The sequence below is a fragment of the Equus caballus genome, chromosome 7 (assembly GCF_041296265.1).
Source record: "Equus caballus isolate H_3958 breed thoroughbred chromosome 7, TB-T2T, whole genome shotgun sequence".
NCBI lineage: Eukaryota > Metazoa > Chordata > Mammalia > Perissodactyla > Equidae > Equus > Equus caballus.
Window position 1 is genome coordinate 51,232,620 of NC_091690.1, and position 16,444 is coordinate 51,249,063.

At 63.0% G+C, this 16,444-nt stretch overlaps 1 protein-coding gene across 5 annotated transcripts; it reads left to right on the forward strand.

The window, feature by feature from the left end:
• The first annotated feature begins 229 nt into the window (after window positions 1-229).
• Window positions 230-16,161, forward strand: ZNF653 (zinc finger protein 653). 5 transcript variants are annotated; one of them, XM_023645352.2, is made up of 9 exons: window positions 234-555; window positions 6,258-6,301; window positions 8,145-8,360; window positions 12,276-12,887; window positions 12,980-13,187; window positions 13,288-13,399; window positions 14,322-14,436; window positions 15,307-15,406; window positions 15,740-16,161. In XM_023645352.2, exons 1-9 carry the CDS (start codon window positions 257-259, stop codon window positions 15,915-15,917), a joined length of 1,884 nt encoding a protein of 627 aa, XP_023501120.1. In that variant the 5' UTR covers window positions 234-256; the 3' UTR covers window positions 15,918-16,161. The 5 variants fall into 5 exon arrangements, with proteins under 5 accessions (XP_023501122.1, XP_023501120.1, XP_023501121.1 ...); XM_023645353.2 differs by having other exon boundaries at window positions 13,007-13,187; XM_023645354.2 differs by lacking the exons at window positions 15,307-15,406; window positions 15,740-16,161 and adding an exon at window positions 14,856-15,064 and having other exon boundaries at window positions 230-555.
• Window positions 16,162-16,444: the final 283 nt, after the last annotated feature.

Sequence of the window (16,444 nt, forward strand, 5' to 3'; positions counted from 1 at the left end):
CCCGGCCCTGGCCTCAAACCTTCAGGCCCTCCCTCCGTCTCTGCAAAGTTAGAAAGTTTAAAGAGACAAAAGGAGTAAGAGGAGCTTGGGTTGTTGCACGCGCTTTTGCGCGCATGCGCAGCCTTCGCGCTCAGTCCCCTTTTGGCGCCGCGGGGCAGTGAGAGTCCATGAGAAATTTCCCGGCGGCGCGTAACATGCGCGCCACTTCCGGTCGGGCTCCTAACAACGGGGGAGGCTGGTAACCAGGGAGGGGGGGATGGCGGAGCGGGCGCCCGAGCCCGAGGCGGAGGCGGAGGCTGAGGCGGGCGCAGGCGGGGAGGCGGCGGCCGAGGAGGGCGCGGCGGGCCGCAAGGCGCGGGGCCGGCCGCGGCTCACGGAGTCGGACCGGGCCCGGCGGCGGCTCGAGTCCCGGAAGAAGTACGACGTGCGGCGCGTGTACCTGGGCGAGGCGCACGGGCCCTGGGTGGACCTGCGGCGCCGCAGCGGCTGGAGCGACGCCAAGCTCGCCGCCTACCTCATCTCGCTGGAGCGCGGCCAGCGGAGCGGCCGCCACGGGTGAGGGGGCCCGGCCCCAGGGCGGGAGGGAGAGGGAGGAGACGCCCCCATCCCCCGCTGAGCCCGGCCCCGCCCCTCCGCCCAGGCCCCGCCCCCGGCACCTGCGAGCCCCGCCCAGCAGCCGGGCTGCCGGCCTGGGTCTCCTCCTGCCGGTCCTGGGGCGCGCCTGGCTCGCGGCCCCGCCTCCCCGCGCTCCGGCCGCCCAATCCCAGGATGCGCCCACCCTCTCGGCCCGCCCCCGGGGCTCGGCCCCGCCACTGGAGCTCCGGCTGCCCAATCCCGGGACGGGGCCCGCCTCCAAGCTTTGTAACTGCCCAGTCCCTGCAGGGGCGGCCCCGCCCCCCGAAGCCGCACTGGCCCGACGTCCCTGCGGGCCCCTGGGATCTCCCGGGCCTCATCCCCCTGAAGCCGCCAGTGTAGTCTGGAAGTGGAACTGGACATCCCGGGCCATCCAGCCCTGCCTCTCATGAGGTTCTGGTGCCCCACTTGGGACTGCGTGTGGCCCCCTTGCCACAACTCTAGGCCGCGCACACCCGGAGGACCCCTCACAATCCAGGTCGCATGCCCCTAAAACTCTGGCTCCTGGGGAGCACCTCTGCCCGGGGAGACCAGGTGAAGAGGAAGCCCCGAGTTAGCTGCTCAGGTGGAGGGCAGAGGCTTCTGAGAGTCTCAGTGTTGAGGATGAGCAGTGTGATGGAATTTTTCCCATCCTGCTTTGTGGGTTGATGTGATGACTGAATGCATGACAGTACAGCAAAGGGCGGAGAACTGTTCCAGGCACATGGTGAGCGCTCCGGGTTCCAGCTGTTAGGATGCTGTCCGTTGCCTAGGGCAAGCAGTGCCGCCACGAAACCCTTGCTCGGAAACACGTTCGCATGTTTCTCTGGGCGGAGATTCTGAGGGTCAAGAATCAACCAGAACCTGCTGCATTGTACCCAGCCCCTCCCCAGGGTGGCAGGCCCGTTCATATGCCCGAGAGCAGAGCAGGAAACACTGGGCGCTTAAAACCTCAAGCCGCTGTCCCACTATGGGATCTTCTGATTCAGTTAGTCTGGTGGAGTTGCAGATCCTGTATTTTTTCCTTGCAAAGCTTCTAGAGAGAGCTGATATGCAGGTGGAGTTGAGAACCACTGGCCAGAGGGAGCCCTGGAGGTCTCTAAGCTGAAGGCGGTATTTGCAGAAGCTTAGTTTGGCCAAGCTGGAGCTCCGAGGGCCTGCAGGATGGGGGCGGGGACATTCAGACGCCTCAGACTGCACGTGGCAAAAACCTGGCCCAGGGGCACATGGGTGGTCGGGAAATACACTAGCCTGAGTGAGGGAGGGGTCTCTTGCAGTGAATGGACGTGACCAAAGATGGGAGTCTGTTACTTCAGTTGTCCAGTTATTTATAACTTGTCTTGTATCTGGAAGGATTTCACTTCAAGGGCTGTAAAACATGGATAAGAAGGCAGAAATGAAAGCAGAGTGAAAAGAGAAAGGACGAGAGAAACAGTGGGGCCAGGGTCAGTGATGCTGGATTAAGGGAGAAGTCACAGGGGACATGACAAGGGCAGTTTTGTGGCATGGTGAGGTGAAAACCTGACCAGAGGGGTTCGAGAGACGTGAAGAGATGGCAGTGGCGAATGGGCCAGGAATTTGCCTCAGAGCTTCCTAGCAGCCAGTGGTAAAAGGGAGACAATGGTCAGTAGTGGAATTTCCAGTGTCCTTTCATTCATTTACCTCATGGACCTGCCGTTTTAAAGGGCGGAGAGCAGACGCTTGTCTATTTTGCAAAGTCTTGTTTACTGTGGACAAGAGACCTAATAAAGTGTGTAGTATGTGAGAGAGTGATAGAGACTGTGGAAAAATCAAAAGTGAAATAGAGAAAGACGAATCAGGAGTGTGAGCTAGAGGTTTAAATAGGGTGTCAGGGTGGGCCACACTGATAAGATAGCATTTGAGAAAGGCCTGAAGGAGGCCAGGGACAGCCATACAGATATCTGGGGGAAGAGTGTTCAAGGAAGAAGGAAGAGCAGGTGCAAGGGCCCTGAGGCAGGACCCTGCCTGGTGTTGTACCTGAGACAGTGAGGAGGCCTGTGTGGCTGGAGCACAATGAATGAGGGAGAGGAATGGGAGAACACGAGGTCAGGGAGGTGACGGGGCCTTGTGAGCTGCAGGGAGGACTCTGGTTTTTTCTCCCAGTAAATTGGGAGCCCTGGTAGGAATTTTTTCTTTTCTTTTTTTGGTGAGGAAGATTGTCCCTGAGCTGACATCTGTGCCAGTCTTCCTTTATTTCATATGTGAGACGCCACCACAGCATGGCTTGATGAGCAGTGTGTAGATCCGTGCCTGGGATCTGAACCCGCAAATCCTGGGCTGTGGAAGCAGAGCACAGGACTTAACCGCTATGCCACTGGGTGGCTCCAATTTTTTGCTCTTCTTAAACGCAGAATTTTGGACAGAAAAGTCATACATCTGGCTTAGATTTTAAAAGCTGTGCTCTCCAGCGTATGTGTGGCATAAGGAATGGGCGGGGTATGGGTTGAAACAAGGTTGGCCAAGAGTTGACAGTCATTGAAGCCGGCAGTGGGTTCAAGGAGGGTCTCTTTACTCTTCTCTCTAGCTTGGTGTGGGTTTGGATTTCCAGGAAATGAAAAGAATCATACTGACTCCCATGTGGAGACTGGGGAGTGGAGAGTGGGAGCTGGGAGACGAGGAAGCGGGTGCCTGCGCTGGTCCGTGTGAGCAATGATGGGCAGACCTGGGCCCGGCTGGGAGGAAGTGGGTGAAGTTCCTGCCAACAGGGTTCGCTGGTGGGCGTGGACAGAGATGCCCCAGGTTTGAGCCTGAGCACCTGGGAAGCTGCAGGTGCTGTTAACGGAGAAGGGACAGGTTGAGGGGCAAGATGACGGGTGGCATGAGACCCCTACATGGGGTGTCAGAGAGGATGTCAGGGTGGTGGTGGTGTGGTGGGGAGGGGGCCAGGCGGGAGATGCGAATGTGGGAGCCACAGGGTGGGGATGGTATGTATGGTGGTAGGGATTGCTGAGGGGATCTGTGTAGACTGAGCACCCGGGTCTGAGGCCGGAGGAGAAGCAGGCTGGGTCTACTTCCCTGAGGCTGCGGGAAGCATCGAGATCTGTGCTGAGCCAGGCGGCCGTCCCTGGTGGCCGTAACAGTTTGTGGCGTGGTAGAGAAAATTCCTGACTAGAGGGGTTCAAGGGAGATGGAGGAGAGGGCATGGGGACCGTGAGTGTAGACAACTTGGGCAGAGCAGCAAAAGGAGGGGGCAGAAGTTGGCCAGGAAGGGGCTCACGATCATTTTAGTCCACGATGGAAGATGCTGGTGTGTTGGGATGCAGGTGGGATGTTGGGGTCCAGAGTGAAGGAAGGGCGGAGGAGGGCAGAGCAGGGGTGCCGGGGCCCCACTTGGAGGCTGGCCACCTAGTGGAAAACATGGCCAGGCCCTGGAGAAGCCCCGGCAACTGCTGTCCTCAAGCGCAGGTGGCTGCCGAGGGGGCTGAACGGAGGAGCAGCGGGCAGGGGCGGGAGGCAGTTGGAGGGAGAAAGTGCCGCGTTAGGGTCAGGACGTGGCCTGACCTTGTTTGGTCCCGACGTGACTCTGTGTGGGGCGCACTGCTGTGAACCCCACTTCACAGATGACGAAACTGAGGCTCAGAGGGGATGCGGCCTGCTTGAGGTCACACAGCCAGTCGATAGCAGAAACGAGACTTGAACTCGGATCTGATGGACGTCAAGCCTGTCCCACCAGGAAGCGGCCTTCCCAGCACCCCAGCCGCGGTGACACCAAGAGTCGGGGGAGGCGGCTGGGGGCGTTTGGACTTGAGTTTGGGTGAGGGTCTGGACAGCCAGCCTGGCCCCTTGTGGAGGAGGGGATGGAGGTCCAGAGATGGGGCGAGGGGGCGCGGAGCCCTGGGTACGGGGCAGAGGCGCCCCAAGTGGCCGTCCTGGGACTAGACTTGGGGTGTAGGGGCTGAGAATTGTTGTCAGGCTGGGGGGTCAGGCGGTGTGGACAGTGGAGCTGACAAGAGGCCCAGGACTGGCTGTCGGGATATTTGCGGCGAGAACGTGGCCAGGGCCCCAGCGGGGAGGCCGGTGTTCCAGGGCCGTCTCTGGCTCGTGCTAACATTGACCGTCACCAGGAGCATTGCTGCCCTTTGCTGAGTGATGACGGACTGCCAGGGCCTCCACCAAGCTCTTTAGACAGCACAGAACTCATGCCGACTCCGTGAGGAAGGCACATTGTGATGCCACGCGACAGAAGGGGAAACTGAGGCACAGGGAGGCAAGCTCCCTCCCCTGGGGCCGCAGAGCTTGCTGCTATGGCGCAGGAAAGGAGGAACAAGGAGACAGCCAGAGTGAGGTGGACACACCCAGAAGCATGGTGGCAGGAAGCCGGTCCGAGAGAGAGATGGCCCCAAAGCACCTGCCCTCAGTCTGTGTGGAGCCGGTGCTAAGCCACAGCCAGGTGGCCTGAGTCAGGTCAGGAGCCCGCCTGGCAGATCTGATGGCCGTCCTGGTGTGAGAGGCCATGGGGGCCCCTGGTCTTCAGGCTCGGCCCTGCCCTGTGCTCCCTGAGGCCCTGGCTTGCTGGGTGCTGGGCCCCAGCCAGAGGGGGACGGCCTCGGAGGCAGGTGGGCCTCATAGCCGGGTTGAGCTGGCTGCAGGGGCGGGACTGCTGGGGGTGGGGGTCAGCGCCTGGGGCTGGGGTCCTCATAGAGCAGACACATAGGGTCGGGGCGGGGGGCCCTCCTCAGCACTAGCCCTCCAGGCTGGGTCCGACCACCTCCCCAGGGCTCTTGGGCAGCCTCCGGGGCAGGACCCTGGATGGGGCAGTGCTGGAGCTGTTGCTGTGTCACCAACGAGCAGACGGTGGCTTAAAACCACACATGTTTACCATCTCACGTTTCTGTGCGTCAGGGGTCCAGCGCCTTTTAGCTGGGTCCTCAGCTCAGGGTCTCACACGGCGGAAATCCAGGTGTCAGCCAGCTGCATCTTCACCTCGAGGCTCAGCCAGGAAAAGATCCTCTTCCAGGCTGCCTCAGCATCGGCAGAATCGTGTCCTCGTGGTTGGAGGACTGATGTCCCTGTGGGCTTGCTGGCTGCTGGCCAGGACTGCTCTCAGCTCCTGGCGGCCACTGTCAGGTCCTTGCCATGTAGCCCCTCATAGGCCGCCTCACATTCTCAGCCTCAGTTTCTGACATCAACAGGGCCCTTTTAAAGGCTCCCCTGATTAGGCCAGGCCCACCTCCGTAAGCTCCCTCTTGATGAATTCAACGTCACCTGCCCAGGGAGTGGTATCCCTCATATTCACAGGCCTGCCCAACTCATGGGGAGAGGGTTATCCAGGGCGTGTGCCCCAGGGGGTGCGAATCGTGGGGCCGGCTTAGGATTCTGCACACCACACCGACCTCCTGGACCCCTTTTCGGACTTCTCTGCTTCCCGGCCATGGCACCCCGGGCAGGCGGCCTCACCCCTCTGAGCCTCAGTTTCCCATTTGTGAGGAGGGTGATGCTCCTAGGCAACCCCTCTAAGGGCTGGTGTTGACGGTGTTGTGAGCCCAGGGAGAGGGCTGCCAGAAATGGAACAGGCTGGGAAACCAGCGAAAATTCTGCCCCGGAGCAGCAGGAGCAGTAGCCAGAGTTGCTGTCGCTGTCACCAGTCAGGCCCTGCGCTCACCTCCCCTGCCTCTCTGTTACAGGAAGCCTTGGGAACAAGTCCCCAAAAAGCCAAAGCGGAAGAAAAGTAAGTTGGGCCGAGTCAGGAGGGGTGGGGCGGTGGGAGCCAGGGGCTCTGATGCTCCTGCCCTCACTGCTCCTTCGGGTCCTTCTCTCGGGGACCATTAGCCACGTGGGACAAGACAGGCTGGGCAGGGCCTGGCCAGGGTGCTCTCAGCTTCCCGGCTCAGCCAGAAAGGCTGAGTCACTGCCCCAGGCTGCACAGCAGGAAAGTGGCAGGGCCAGCGGCAGAGCCGAGTCCGGTGTCACCCCAGGGGTGCCCTTAGCTCCTCCGTGCTCCAGCCCAGCGCATGGGAGGTGGTCCGGGGAGGGCGGGGAGAGCAGAGGGAACAGCTGTGCCAAGCCCTACAGGGCATGTCGTGTGCCAGACTCGACAGGAGGCCTGGAGCTTGTCCCCCCAACCATGACCTCCGAGCCCCAGGCTGTGGCTCTCTGGCCATGTCCAGGACGAGGAGGGCCAGCCTTCTGGTGGCAACGAGCCCCTCCCCTTCTCACAGTTCTCAGAGCAGGGGCGAGCTGAGCCATGACGCCCAAATCCCAGAGGGCTGGGGAGTGAGATCGGAGACGAGCGCTGGCAGAGGAGGTGGCCGGGTGTGCCCTCCTGGCCTGGCCGTCCGTGGGTGGAGCCCCCCCACACCCTCCCTAGACCCATGGACCTTTCTTGGCCCCTCCTCATCTCCCAGCCTGGAGGGTTGAGGGCGCCCCTTCCTCCCCTTCAGCGGCGACACAGGACCAGCACACACAGCATAGGTGCCATTTCTTGGGCACTGCCAGCGTGCGCCGCACTGTTCTGTGCCCTGTCGACGTCTTCACTCCCTGACCTCCGCCCCAGCAGCCCTCAGGGAATGGGGACCCTTATTCCCTCCTGGCCCAGAGCGGGTGACTGAGGTCCAGAGAAGCCAAGTCCGTTTCCTGGAGCCACCCAGCCAGGAAGTGGCAGAGCCAGGATTTGAACCCCGGTGGTCTGGCTCCACTGTGCCCACGCCCTCGCAGCATCCTCTCATCTGGCAGCCCCTACTGTGTGCCAGGCCCTGTGTAAGCACTGAGGATGCAGGAGAAACAGCAGAGATAAATGCCCCGCCCTTGGGGAGCTGATGGTCTCGCAGAGGAGACAGACAGACAGTAACATAGAACCAAAACCCACAGAGGGTATCTCGGTGCTGCCTGGAGAGAAGGGACAGCAGGGAGGGGCTGTTAGCCTGAGGGAGACACCTGAGTAAAGAGGAGGCAAGGCAGTTACCTGGAGGAAGCGGACACAGCCTGTGCAGAGGCCCTGAGGCAGGACCACAGCAGGCTCATTTGAGGAACAGGCAGGAGGCCATGTGGCTGGAGTAGAGTGATGAAGGGAAGAGTGGGAGGAGGTGACAGGGAAGGACATGCAGGGCCTTGTGGACCTCAGGGAGGACTTTGGTGTTGACTCCCAGTGAGGTGGGACCCCTGGTGGATTCTGAGCAGAGGAGGGACAAGACCAGACTCAAATGTCCACGGGGGCCCTCTGGTGGCTGCGGGGGGAACAGACTGTAGAGGGGGCAAGGGTGGGAGCCTGGAGGCCAGGGCCGAGGGACTGAGCTGGTCCAGGCTGGAGCGGGTGACTTGATGAGGGTGATTATGACAGTAACAAGCAGCTGATCATTCCTGCACACCCACTGTGCGCCAGGCCTGTATGATCTGTGACTCAGCCAGTGAAGACGGTCTCTGGCGAGTCTCTTATCTCCAGGGTGGGTCTCACCTCTCCGAGCCTGTTTCTTCACCTCTCCCCTGGGGACAGGCCTGGGGAGACAAGGCTCCGGGAGGTTGGTGCCAGGGCCAGAGCCGAGCACCGCCCCTCACACCCGGCCCCGTGTGCGCAGGGCGGCGGCGCAACGTGAATTGTCTGAAGAATGTGGTGATCTGGTACGAGGACCACAAGCACCGCTGCCCCTACGAGCCGCACCTGGCCGAGCTGGACCCCACCTTTGGCCTGTACACCACGGCCGTGTGGCAGTGCGAGGCCGGCCACCGCTACTTCCAGGACCTGCACTCGCCCCTGAAGCCGCTCAGCGACTCGGATCCCGACAGCGACCAAGGTGGGTCTCTGGGGCCAGAGCCCCCGGTGTCTGGGGGCTCTGCAGCCCCTCGGGGGGGCACCCTGGGCTCACGGCCCTCCTGGGTCTCGCCAGCCTTGCAAACATCACAGCAGCTGGAAGGGCAGTAACGTGGGATGGACTTGCCATCTTTGAGTCCTCACGGAGCCCCAAAGGTGGTCCCCAGTTTACAGAGGGACAGCTGAGGCCAGGTGCCAGCAGACTGGGCTGGGGCCCAGGGAGGGGCGGGCGCTGGGCCTCAGACCCACCAGGGTGGCACTGCTCTCCTGGCCTCTTCCTCCGCCTTATCTTTTCCAGATCTGTCCCACTTCTGGGTCTGTCTCTTCCAGTCTCATCCTCTTTCTCTCTCCAGCCTGTTGTCCTCCTTACTCCTCACCCCTTCGTGTCTCTCCCTGCCCCTCTCCTGCAATCCCCCAGTGGTCACATGCATGGGCTGCCTGCCTGCTGAGGACGGGCTGCGACTCAGGTCCGAAGGCCACAGTGGTCCTGATGAGGGAGCAGATGGGACGCTGGGGGTGGCAAGGGGCTGCCCGTCTGCCTCAGGGGCTTGGCATCAGCTGAGAGGAGCACGGGGCCTGCTGCCAGGCGCCCTGCCAGGCCCGAGGGTGTGGCCAGTCACCAGGGCTGAACCCTTGCTGGCAGGCGTCTCGGAGCAGGTGGCGTCCCAGCTGGCCGAGGGGAAGCTGTGGGCGAGAGGTGTTCCGGGCGGGCCAATGGCTGTCCTGCTGTGCTTCAGCCAGGCTCCCTGTGTGCAGCCTGCCCCTCAGCCATCCTGTCCGGCCCCTGTGCCAGGCCCACCCCAAACCATGCTGACTTCTCCCCACAGCCACGTCACCAGCCCCACTTTGCAGTCAAGGAGACTGAGGCCCGGGAGTAACGTAACGGGCCCCACTGGTGCTGGGTAAGGCTGGGATGGGGTGGCACCCAGAGATGCCCCCTGGGACCCCAGCCCACTTTGACACTCATGGCTGCCAGATCTGGGCTCTCGGGAATGAAAGCTGGGATCCAATGAGCAGGTCTGCTGTGGACCCTGGGGGCCCTGGGGCATGGCCGTTCCCCCAGCAGCATCTTTATCAGCTCTGTGCCTGGGTGGCCCTGCCCCCTCTCACTCAGTACAGGGACCTCCCACCAGGCGTGCTCGGCCATTTCTGTGGTTAGGGTATTATCATCCAGGGAGAAGTCCAGGGTTGGCCTTAACAGCCAGGCCCAGCCGCATGCCCTGGCCGTGCCCCCAACTCACCAGTGGCCGCCCCACCTTCAGGCTGGAGCCAGGCGCTCTCGGCCCCCTGTAGATTACAGGGTGTTAGGAGGAGGGGCTGATCCCCCCACCCCATCCCTGCTGCCACCCCAGGGCTGTGAGTCGGGGGTGGGACATTAGGATGCTAATGATAATGGAAACGTTGACGGGGCTCGCTCTGAGCTTGGTACTGTATTAAACCCTTTATGTGTATTTACTCATTAAATACTCCTGAGGCAGGTGCCAAGTTGTCCCCGGGCCCAGAGAGGTTACATAAGGGGCCCGCATGCGCACAGCTGCAGGAGTGGGCACCAGGATTCCCCTGGGTGCCCTCCATATGGCCCTCTGGGGGCATGGGACCCTCCTCCCCAGCCAGTGTGCCCCAGCTTGCCCTCACTTTTCCCGTCCCCAGTTTCTCCCTGGACGTTAGCACCAACACCCGGGCAGATGTGTGTCCTCTGGACCCCATCACAGCCTTCGTCCGAGATGTATTCGTTTCGGCAAAGGTGGGCTGTACCAGGCAGCATTCTGGGCACCAGGGCCTGCACACAGGGACCCCCGTCCTTGTGGAGTTTATGGTCCCGAGGGGAAGCAGACAGTAAACAAGATAAGTAAAATTTAGAGTCCCGTGGAAGGTGGAAAGTCTTTGGGGGCAAAATAAAGGAGAGACAAGGATGCGGTTTGAGACAAGGTGGTCAGAAGGGTGCTCTCTGAAAAATACCATTTGATGAAAGGTGTGATGGAGATGAGGGAGGGAGCCCATGCAGGTGTCTGAGAGAAGAGAGTTCAGGCAGAGCCAATGGCAAGTGCAAAGGCCCTGAGGCAGGAACCTGCCTCGTGTCCCTAGGCACAGGAGGGAGGCTAATGGGGCTGGAGGGGAGGAGGGGCTGGAGGTGACTGGTTGGGGGGCAGACATGTGGGTTGTGTGGCCATGGTGAGGGCTTTGGCTGCTATGCCAAGTGAGTTGGGAAAGATGTTAAGTGCGGTAAAGCCAGCTGCTGAAACAGACACGCCCCAGCTCTTATGACCTAGCGCAGTGGTTCGGTTCCCATGGGACACAAAGTCCCGTGCTCCCCACCCGCAGGGTTTTTTCCATCCCGAGTCCCAGGTTCTTTCCGTCCTGTGGCTCCAGCCTCCTTCTGAGTCCTGGCTGGCTGGTGGGGACAGAGATGTGGAAGCTGGTGGCTGGGAGCTCCTTTCCACTCAGCCCCCATGAGGACTCAGCTCTGTGGTCACACCCATCTGCAAGGGCTGCTGGGAAATGTAGTCCACTGGGTGCCAGGAGGAAGAGAGGGGGTTTGCTGAGCAGCTGGTCTGTCTCTTGCACAGGAAGTGATGAGCCCAGGAAGTGATGAGCCGGTTGTTGGTAGAAGAGGGACTGAGCTGAGAAGGTGCTCACAGGCTCTCTGGCCGCTGTGAGGAGGACTGACTGTGGGGTGATGGTGGGAGCCGGGGGACCAGGGAGAAGAGACTTCATGGTCCCGGCAGGGAGATGCTGCAGCCAGGGCTCCCAGGGCAGGTGGGGTGAATTCTGGATACAGCGCCGGCAGCTTGTGCTGATGGATTGGAAGTGGGTGTGGGAGAGAGAGAAGTCGGAGGGAGCCCCGGGACTTTGGCTGGAGCAACTGGAAGGACAGAGCTGCCATCACGGAGGTGGGGACGCCTGGGAGCGGCACGGGCTTTCTCTGAGGGACATTCAGAGCCCAGCATTGCTGGGCGGAGTCTGAGATGCCTGTGAGACCCCCGGGGGGGGCAGCGGAGGGGGCAGTGGGACGGAAGAGTCCCAGCTCCATGGGGGGGTCCAGGCGGGAGCTGTGGGGCCCCTAGACAGCTTTAGGGTGGGGACTGATTACCAGAAAGAACAAACAGGTGATGGAGGGTGGAAAGCCTCAGCCCCACCCCCAGTCCCCAGGGAGCAGAGGGGGCTGGAGACTGGGGTATAAAAACTCTTGAACAGCGAGGCTCTGGGAGCTTCTGGGTTGGTGACCACCTCAAGGTACTGGAGGGTGGCACGCTGGGCGAGGGCCTGGCAGCTCCGGGCTCCCCCCATGCCTTGCCCTCCACCTTACCATCTCTTCCATCTGGCTGTTGCTGAGTTGTATCCTTTACCATAAAACTGTAGTTGGAAGCAGAGCACTTTCCTGAGTTCTGTGAGTCTTTCTAGCAAATTATTGGACCTGAGGAGGGGGTCATGGGACCCCCAACTTACAGCCAGAAGGACGGTGGCCTGGGACTTGCAGCAGGCATCCGAAGCCGGGGCAGCCTTGCGGGCCTGAGCCATTTCACGTATGGGGTCTGCCGCGCTCTCCAGGCAGCTAGTGTCAGAACTGGGGTGAATTGTTGGACGGTATTTAACACCTGGCCGAGCCCCGGGTGGAGGGTCTGAGGAGAGGCCTGGCCTGAGCCTTCCAGAGCCGTAAGAACAAAAGAGGCTGAAAGGGAGCCGCCAGGAAGGGGCCAGGAAACCAGAGTGCAGATGTGTCTGGAGGCCGATGGAGGCGACCATCTCCAAGGAGCAGGGGCGCACAGGGAGGACGGGGACTGAGACCCGAGCACTGTCATGGCAGCAGGGGCCTCCCAGCACCCAGCCCTCGTGAGCCGTCAGCACCACCAGCTGCCGCGGCCACAACTGTAACCGCCCCTCTCCTCTGTCACCGCAGTGGGCAATGGCCTGGCAGCCGGCAGCTCCGACTTATCCGGCTCCAGCTCGGGCTCCGACTCCGAGGAGCCCCCTGAGGGTCAGCCGGCCAAGGTGACAGCGGCAGCAGCGGCAGTCACCCCGACCAGCCCTGCGGGCAGCAGCGGGCTCATCACGCAGGAGGGCATGCACATCCCCTTCGACGTCCACCACGTGGAGAGCCTGGCTGAGCAGGGCACTCCGCTGTGCCCCAACCCAGCGGGCAGTGGGCCCGAAGCCCTGGAGACGGTGGTGTGTGTGCCGGTGCCCGTGCAGGTGGGCCCGGGCCCCGGCACCCTGTTCGAGAACATGCCCCAGGAGGCACTGGGCGAGGTGGTGGCCAGCTGTCCCATGCCGGGCATGGTGCCTGGCTCGCAGGTGATCATCATCGCGGGCCCCGGCTATGACGCCCTCACAGCCGAGGGCATCCATCTCAACGTGGCCGCAGGCAGCAGTACCCCCGGTGGGAGCCTGGGCGACGAGGTGCCCTGTGCCATGATGGAGGGTGTGGCAGCCTACACGCAGACAGAGCCCGAGGGCAGCCAGCCCAGCACCCTGGACCCCACCGCCGTGGCAGACATTGAGACCAAGAAAGGTCTGGGGGCTGCGCTAGTCAAGGGCTGCGGTGGGGCCTGGGAGGGGGAGGGTGAGGAGGGGCCCCGAGCCTGACAGCCTTAGTCCCCACAGCTACCCGCCCCGTGTCCACCCCCGTAGAGAAGGAGGACCTGTACATGCTCAAGAAAGAGGAGAAGGAGGAGCCAGTGGCCCCGGAGCTAGCCGAGCTGGCGGCAACTGTGCCTGAGAGCACTGAGCCCGAGGCCGAGGCAGACGGGGAAGAGCTGGACGGCAGCGACATGTCGGCCATCATCTACGAGATCCCCAAGGAGCCCGAGAAGTGAGTGCTGGGGCTGGCGGGGCAGGGGCGAGGAGCGGCCCGTGGGCCCTCCGCCTGCCCGGTGTAGGAGTCCCAACGCCATGGGCCCCTTCTTCTCCAGGAGGCGGCGGAGCAAGCGGGCGCGGGTGATGGACGCCGACGGCCTGCTGGAGATGTTCCACTGCCCCTACGAGGGCTGTAGCCAGGTCTACGTGGCCCTCAGCAGCTTCCAGGTGAGGCCACCACCCGAGCGGGCGGCGGGGCCTGCTGCTGTGTCCGGCTGCCGGGGCGCTGGCGTCTGGGCCGTGTGGCTCGTGGAGGACCCACCTGGCTCTGCTGGGTGCCACTAGCCTGGCTCCCATGCACCCACCCGGCCTCAGAGAGGCAGGTGTCACCTCTGTGTCCTCCCTTCCCACTCTCCAGCCCACCCAGCATGCCTCAGCCAGCCCTGGCCTCTCTGCACAGCCCAGTGGCTGCCTGGTCCGGACCTGCTGCCTCCCCACACACTCCCCCTCTTCCAGCCCTTCTGAACTCCTCCTGCCCTGGTCCAGGCCCCCCTGTTGGCTGGGGATGCCTCCTCTCCAGGCTCAGCTCAGCACGCCCCTCCACCGGGAAGCCCACCCTAGTCCCCCAGGGCCCCTGGAGTCAGGATGGGCTGCCCCGAGGGCAGAGACAGGGTCTTGTCACATCCCCACTCCTGGCACAGGAGGCGGCACCAGTGGGCCTTCGAATTTGCCGAGTCATGTTCTCATTAAGCTTGTACCGAGCACCTGCTGGGTGCCAGGCCTGGGGCCGGGCACTGAAGCCGCAGCCCTTCTCATGAGTTAAAAGATGAAGGGCCGGGGGCTGCCTGCTCCAGGCCCTGGGAGCAGCCCATAAGCTGGGCTCGCAGTCCAGCTCCTTTAGAGTGATGCGCCAGCACAGAGCCCAGCTGTAGCAGGGGCTCAGAAAAGCTGCTGTTTGATCCCAGCCGTGCCCCTGGGCCCCAGCTCGGAGCTGGGCATCCCTCCCAAGAGCAAGGGCCCCCTTCTTCCCTCCTCCAGGCAGGCCAGCCCCAGCCGGCCTCCCAGCCGCCCTCATCTGTCCCCACCTTGGAGAGCCCCAGAGGTGGGCCCACGGCACCCACAGCCCCGCTCCTGCCCCTCTTGCTCCCAGAACCATGTCAACCTCGTGCATCGGAAAGGGAAGACCAAAGTGTGTCCTCATCCCGGCTGTGGCAAGAAGTTCTATTTATCCAACCACCTGCGGCGGCACATGATCATCCACTCAGGTCAGGCCCCGGGCAAGGGTAGCCGCACGGGCCGGGGCACGGGGGCCTGGGCCAGAAGCCAGGGCAGGGGCCTGCCTGTCTCGGAGCCTCCCCTGAGTCCTCCACTTGGGCTGCCGTGAGATGGGGGAAGTAAAGAGCGTAACCTGGTGCCCACCAGGCCCCTCCCTGGGGCTCAGTAAACTGGAGCTACACAATCTCAATGACACAGACTGTTATAAATACCCAGGAATGAGGCAGGGGCTGGCTGTCTCTTCCCCAACTTGCAGCCCCTTGGCCTCCCCTCTCCCATGAGCAGGTCTCATGTGGAAGCCGTTCCAACGCTAACGGGGACAGTGACCCACCTGAGATGGGCAGGGCTGATGGGGGACGGCAGGGTGGGGGTGGGCTTGAGACAAGGCCCCTGTTTCCACTCGTGGCAGAGATGTGGGTCTTCTGCCCCAAGCGCTTCCTTGACCCGGAGCATGGGCTGTGGACGCAGTGGTGCCTGTGACCATGGAGTTCCAGGGGACCAGAGGTGGTACATCTTCATATTTTTCAAGAGGCCAGAACTTTGGATTTTTTTGTGAAATCTCCCCGAAGTTCAAATATTGGGGTCAAGTCCAGGCCCATCTTGGCTGGGCCGTTTGCACCCTCTGCCCCTCAGGGACCAGAGCCACCTTCCGGCTGTGCCCGGGTGCGCGCCTGGGCAGCCTGGGAGCGCATGCGGGGCGGTGAGGCGCCCTTTGCCTTAGCCGCTGTCATTATTATCATCGGCCCTGGCGCCCGGAGGATGTGGGGTTTACTCTCCCTGCGCCCAGAGGCCCGGGAGACTCGGGGACACGGCCCCCGGCCCCACCCGCAGCGGCGTCCTCAGCCCCGCGTCTGCCCCAGGTGTGCGGGAATTCACCTGCGAAACCTGCGGCAAGTCCTTCAAGAGGAAGAACCACCTAGAGGTGCACCGGCGCACGCACACCGGCGAGACGCCCCTGCAGTGAGTGGCGGCTTCCCGAGGGGGCTGGAGGGAGGGGCCCTGGGCTGGACCGCGGGCGGGCGGGCTCCACCCTCGGGTCGCCTCGCTGGGTTCCACGAGCGCTCCCACCGCAGATGGCCTCGCCCCTTTGCGTTTGGGCCCCGCCCCGACCGCTAGGCCCCGCCCCCGCCGTTTAGGCTTTGCCCGCGTGGTTAGGCCCCGCCCCCGCGGTTGGGCCGCGCCCTCGCGTTTAGGCCCTGCCCCGGTTGCTAGGCCACGCCCCCGTGGTTGGCCCCGCCCTCGTGTTTGGGCCCCGCCCCCTCTGACCAGCGCTGGTGGCGGTGGCTCCGGCAGGTGCGAGATCTGCGGCTACCAGTGCCGACAGCGCGCCTCGCTCAACTGGCACATGAAGAAGCACACGGCCGAGGTGCAGTACAACTTCACGTGCGAGCGCTGCGGCAAGCGCTTCGAGAAGCTGGACAGCGTCAAGTTCCACACGCTCAAGAGTCACCCCGACCACAAGCCCGCTTGACCCGCCCAACCGCCGCCCACCCTTATTTATTCGTCCGCTTGGACACCACGCCCGGGCCTGCCCGGAACGCCGAGGGCGCCGCCCGGACCGCAGGCCGGAAGGAGGCGCCCCTGCCCCGCCCCAGGGCTGGGCCCCCGGGGCAGACCCCCCCACCCGCCCCGGCCCGGCTCCGGAGCTGGCGCCTGGGGCCGCGCTGCTGGAACTGTGTCAAGAGAGCAGAGCAAGATTAAAGAGCGAGAAAGGAGATGCCCTTCCCCCAGGCCTGGATGATTTGGGGGGACCGGGCCCCTCTCTGTCTCCAACCTGGTCCCTTCCTGAGCAAGGCGGGGGATGGGCGGTGAGGGGGTGGGGAGATGTCCCTACGTGCCCAGCAGGGCCCTTCCTGTCAGCCTGCGCCCTGCCTCGGCTACCTGGCCGGGCCACCTCGGTCACTCCCCGCTCTCTCGGGGTCAGGGATAGGAGGTTGAAGACCCAGAGAGGCCACTGGACATCTTCCAGGACTCGATCCTGACGCTCACTCCCAGTCC

Bases quoted from the DNA above. Each gene is read 5' to 3' on its own strand.
- ZNF653 (XM_023645352.2), top strand. From the start codon at position 257: ATGGCGGAGCGGGCGCCCGAGCCCGAGGCGGAGGCGGAGGCTGAGGCG. The intron at 556-6,257 runs GTGAGGGGGCCC...TCTCTGTTACAG, and splicing joins CAGCGGAGCGGCCGCCACGG to GAAGCCTTGGGAACAAGTCC. The intron at 8,361-12,275 runs GTGGGTCTCTGG...CTGTCACCGCAG, and splicing joins GGATCCCGACAGCGACCAAG to TGGGCAATGGCCTGGCAGCC.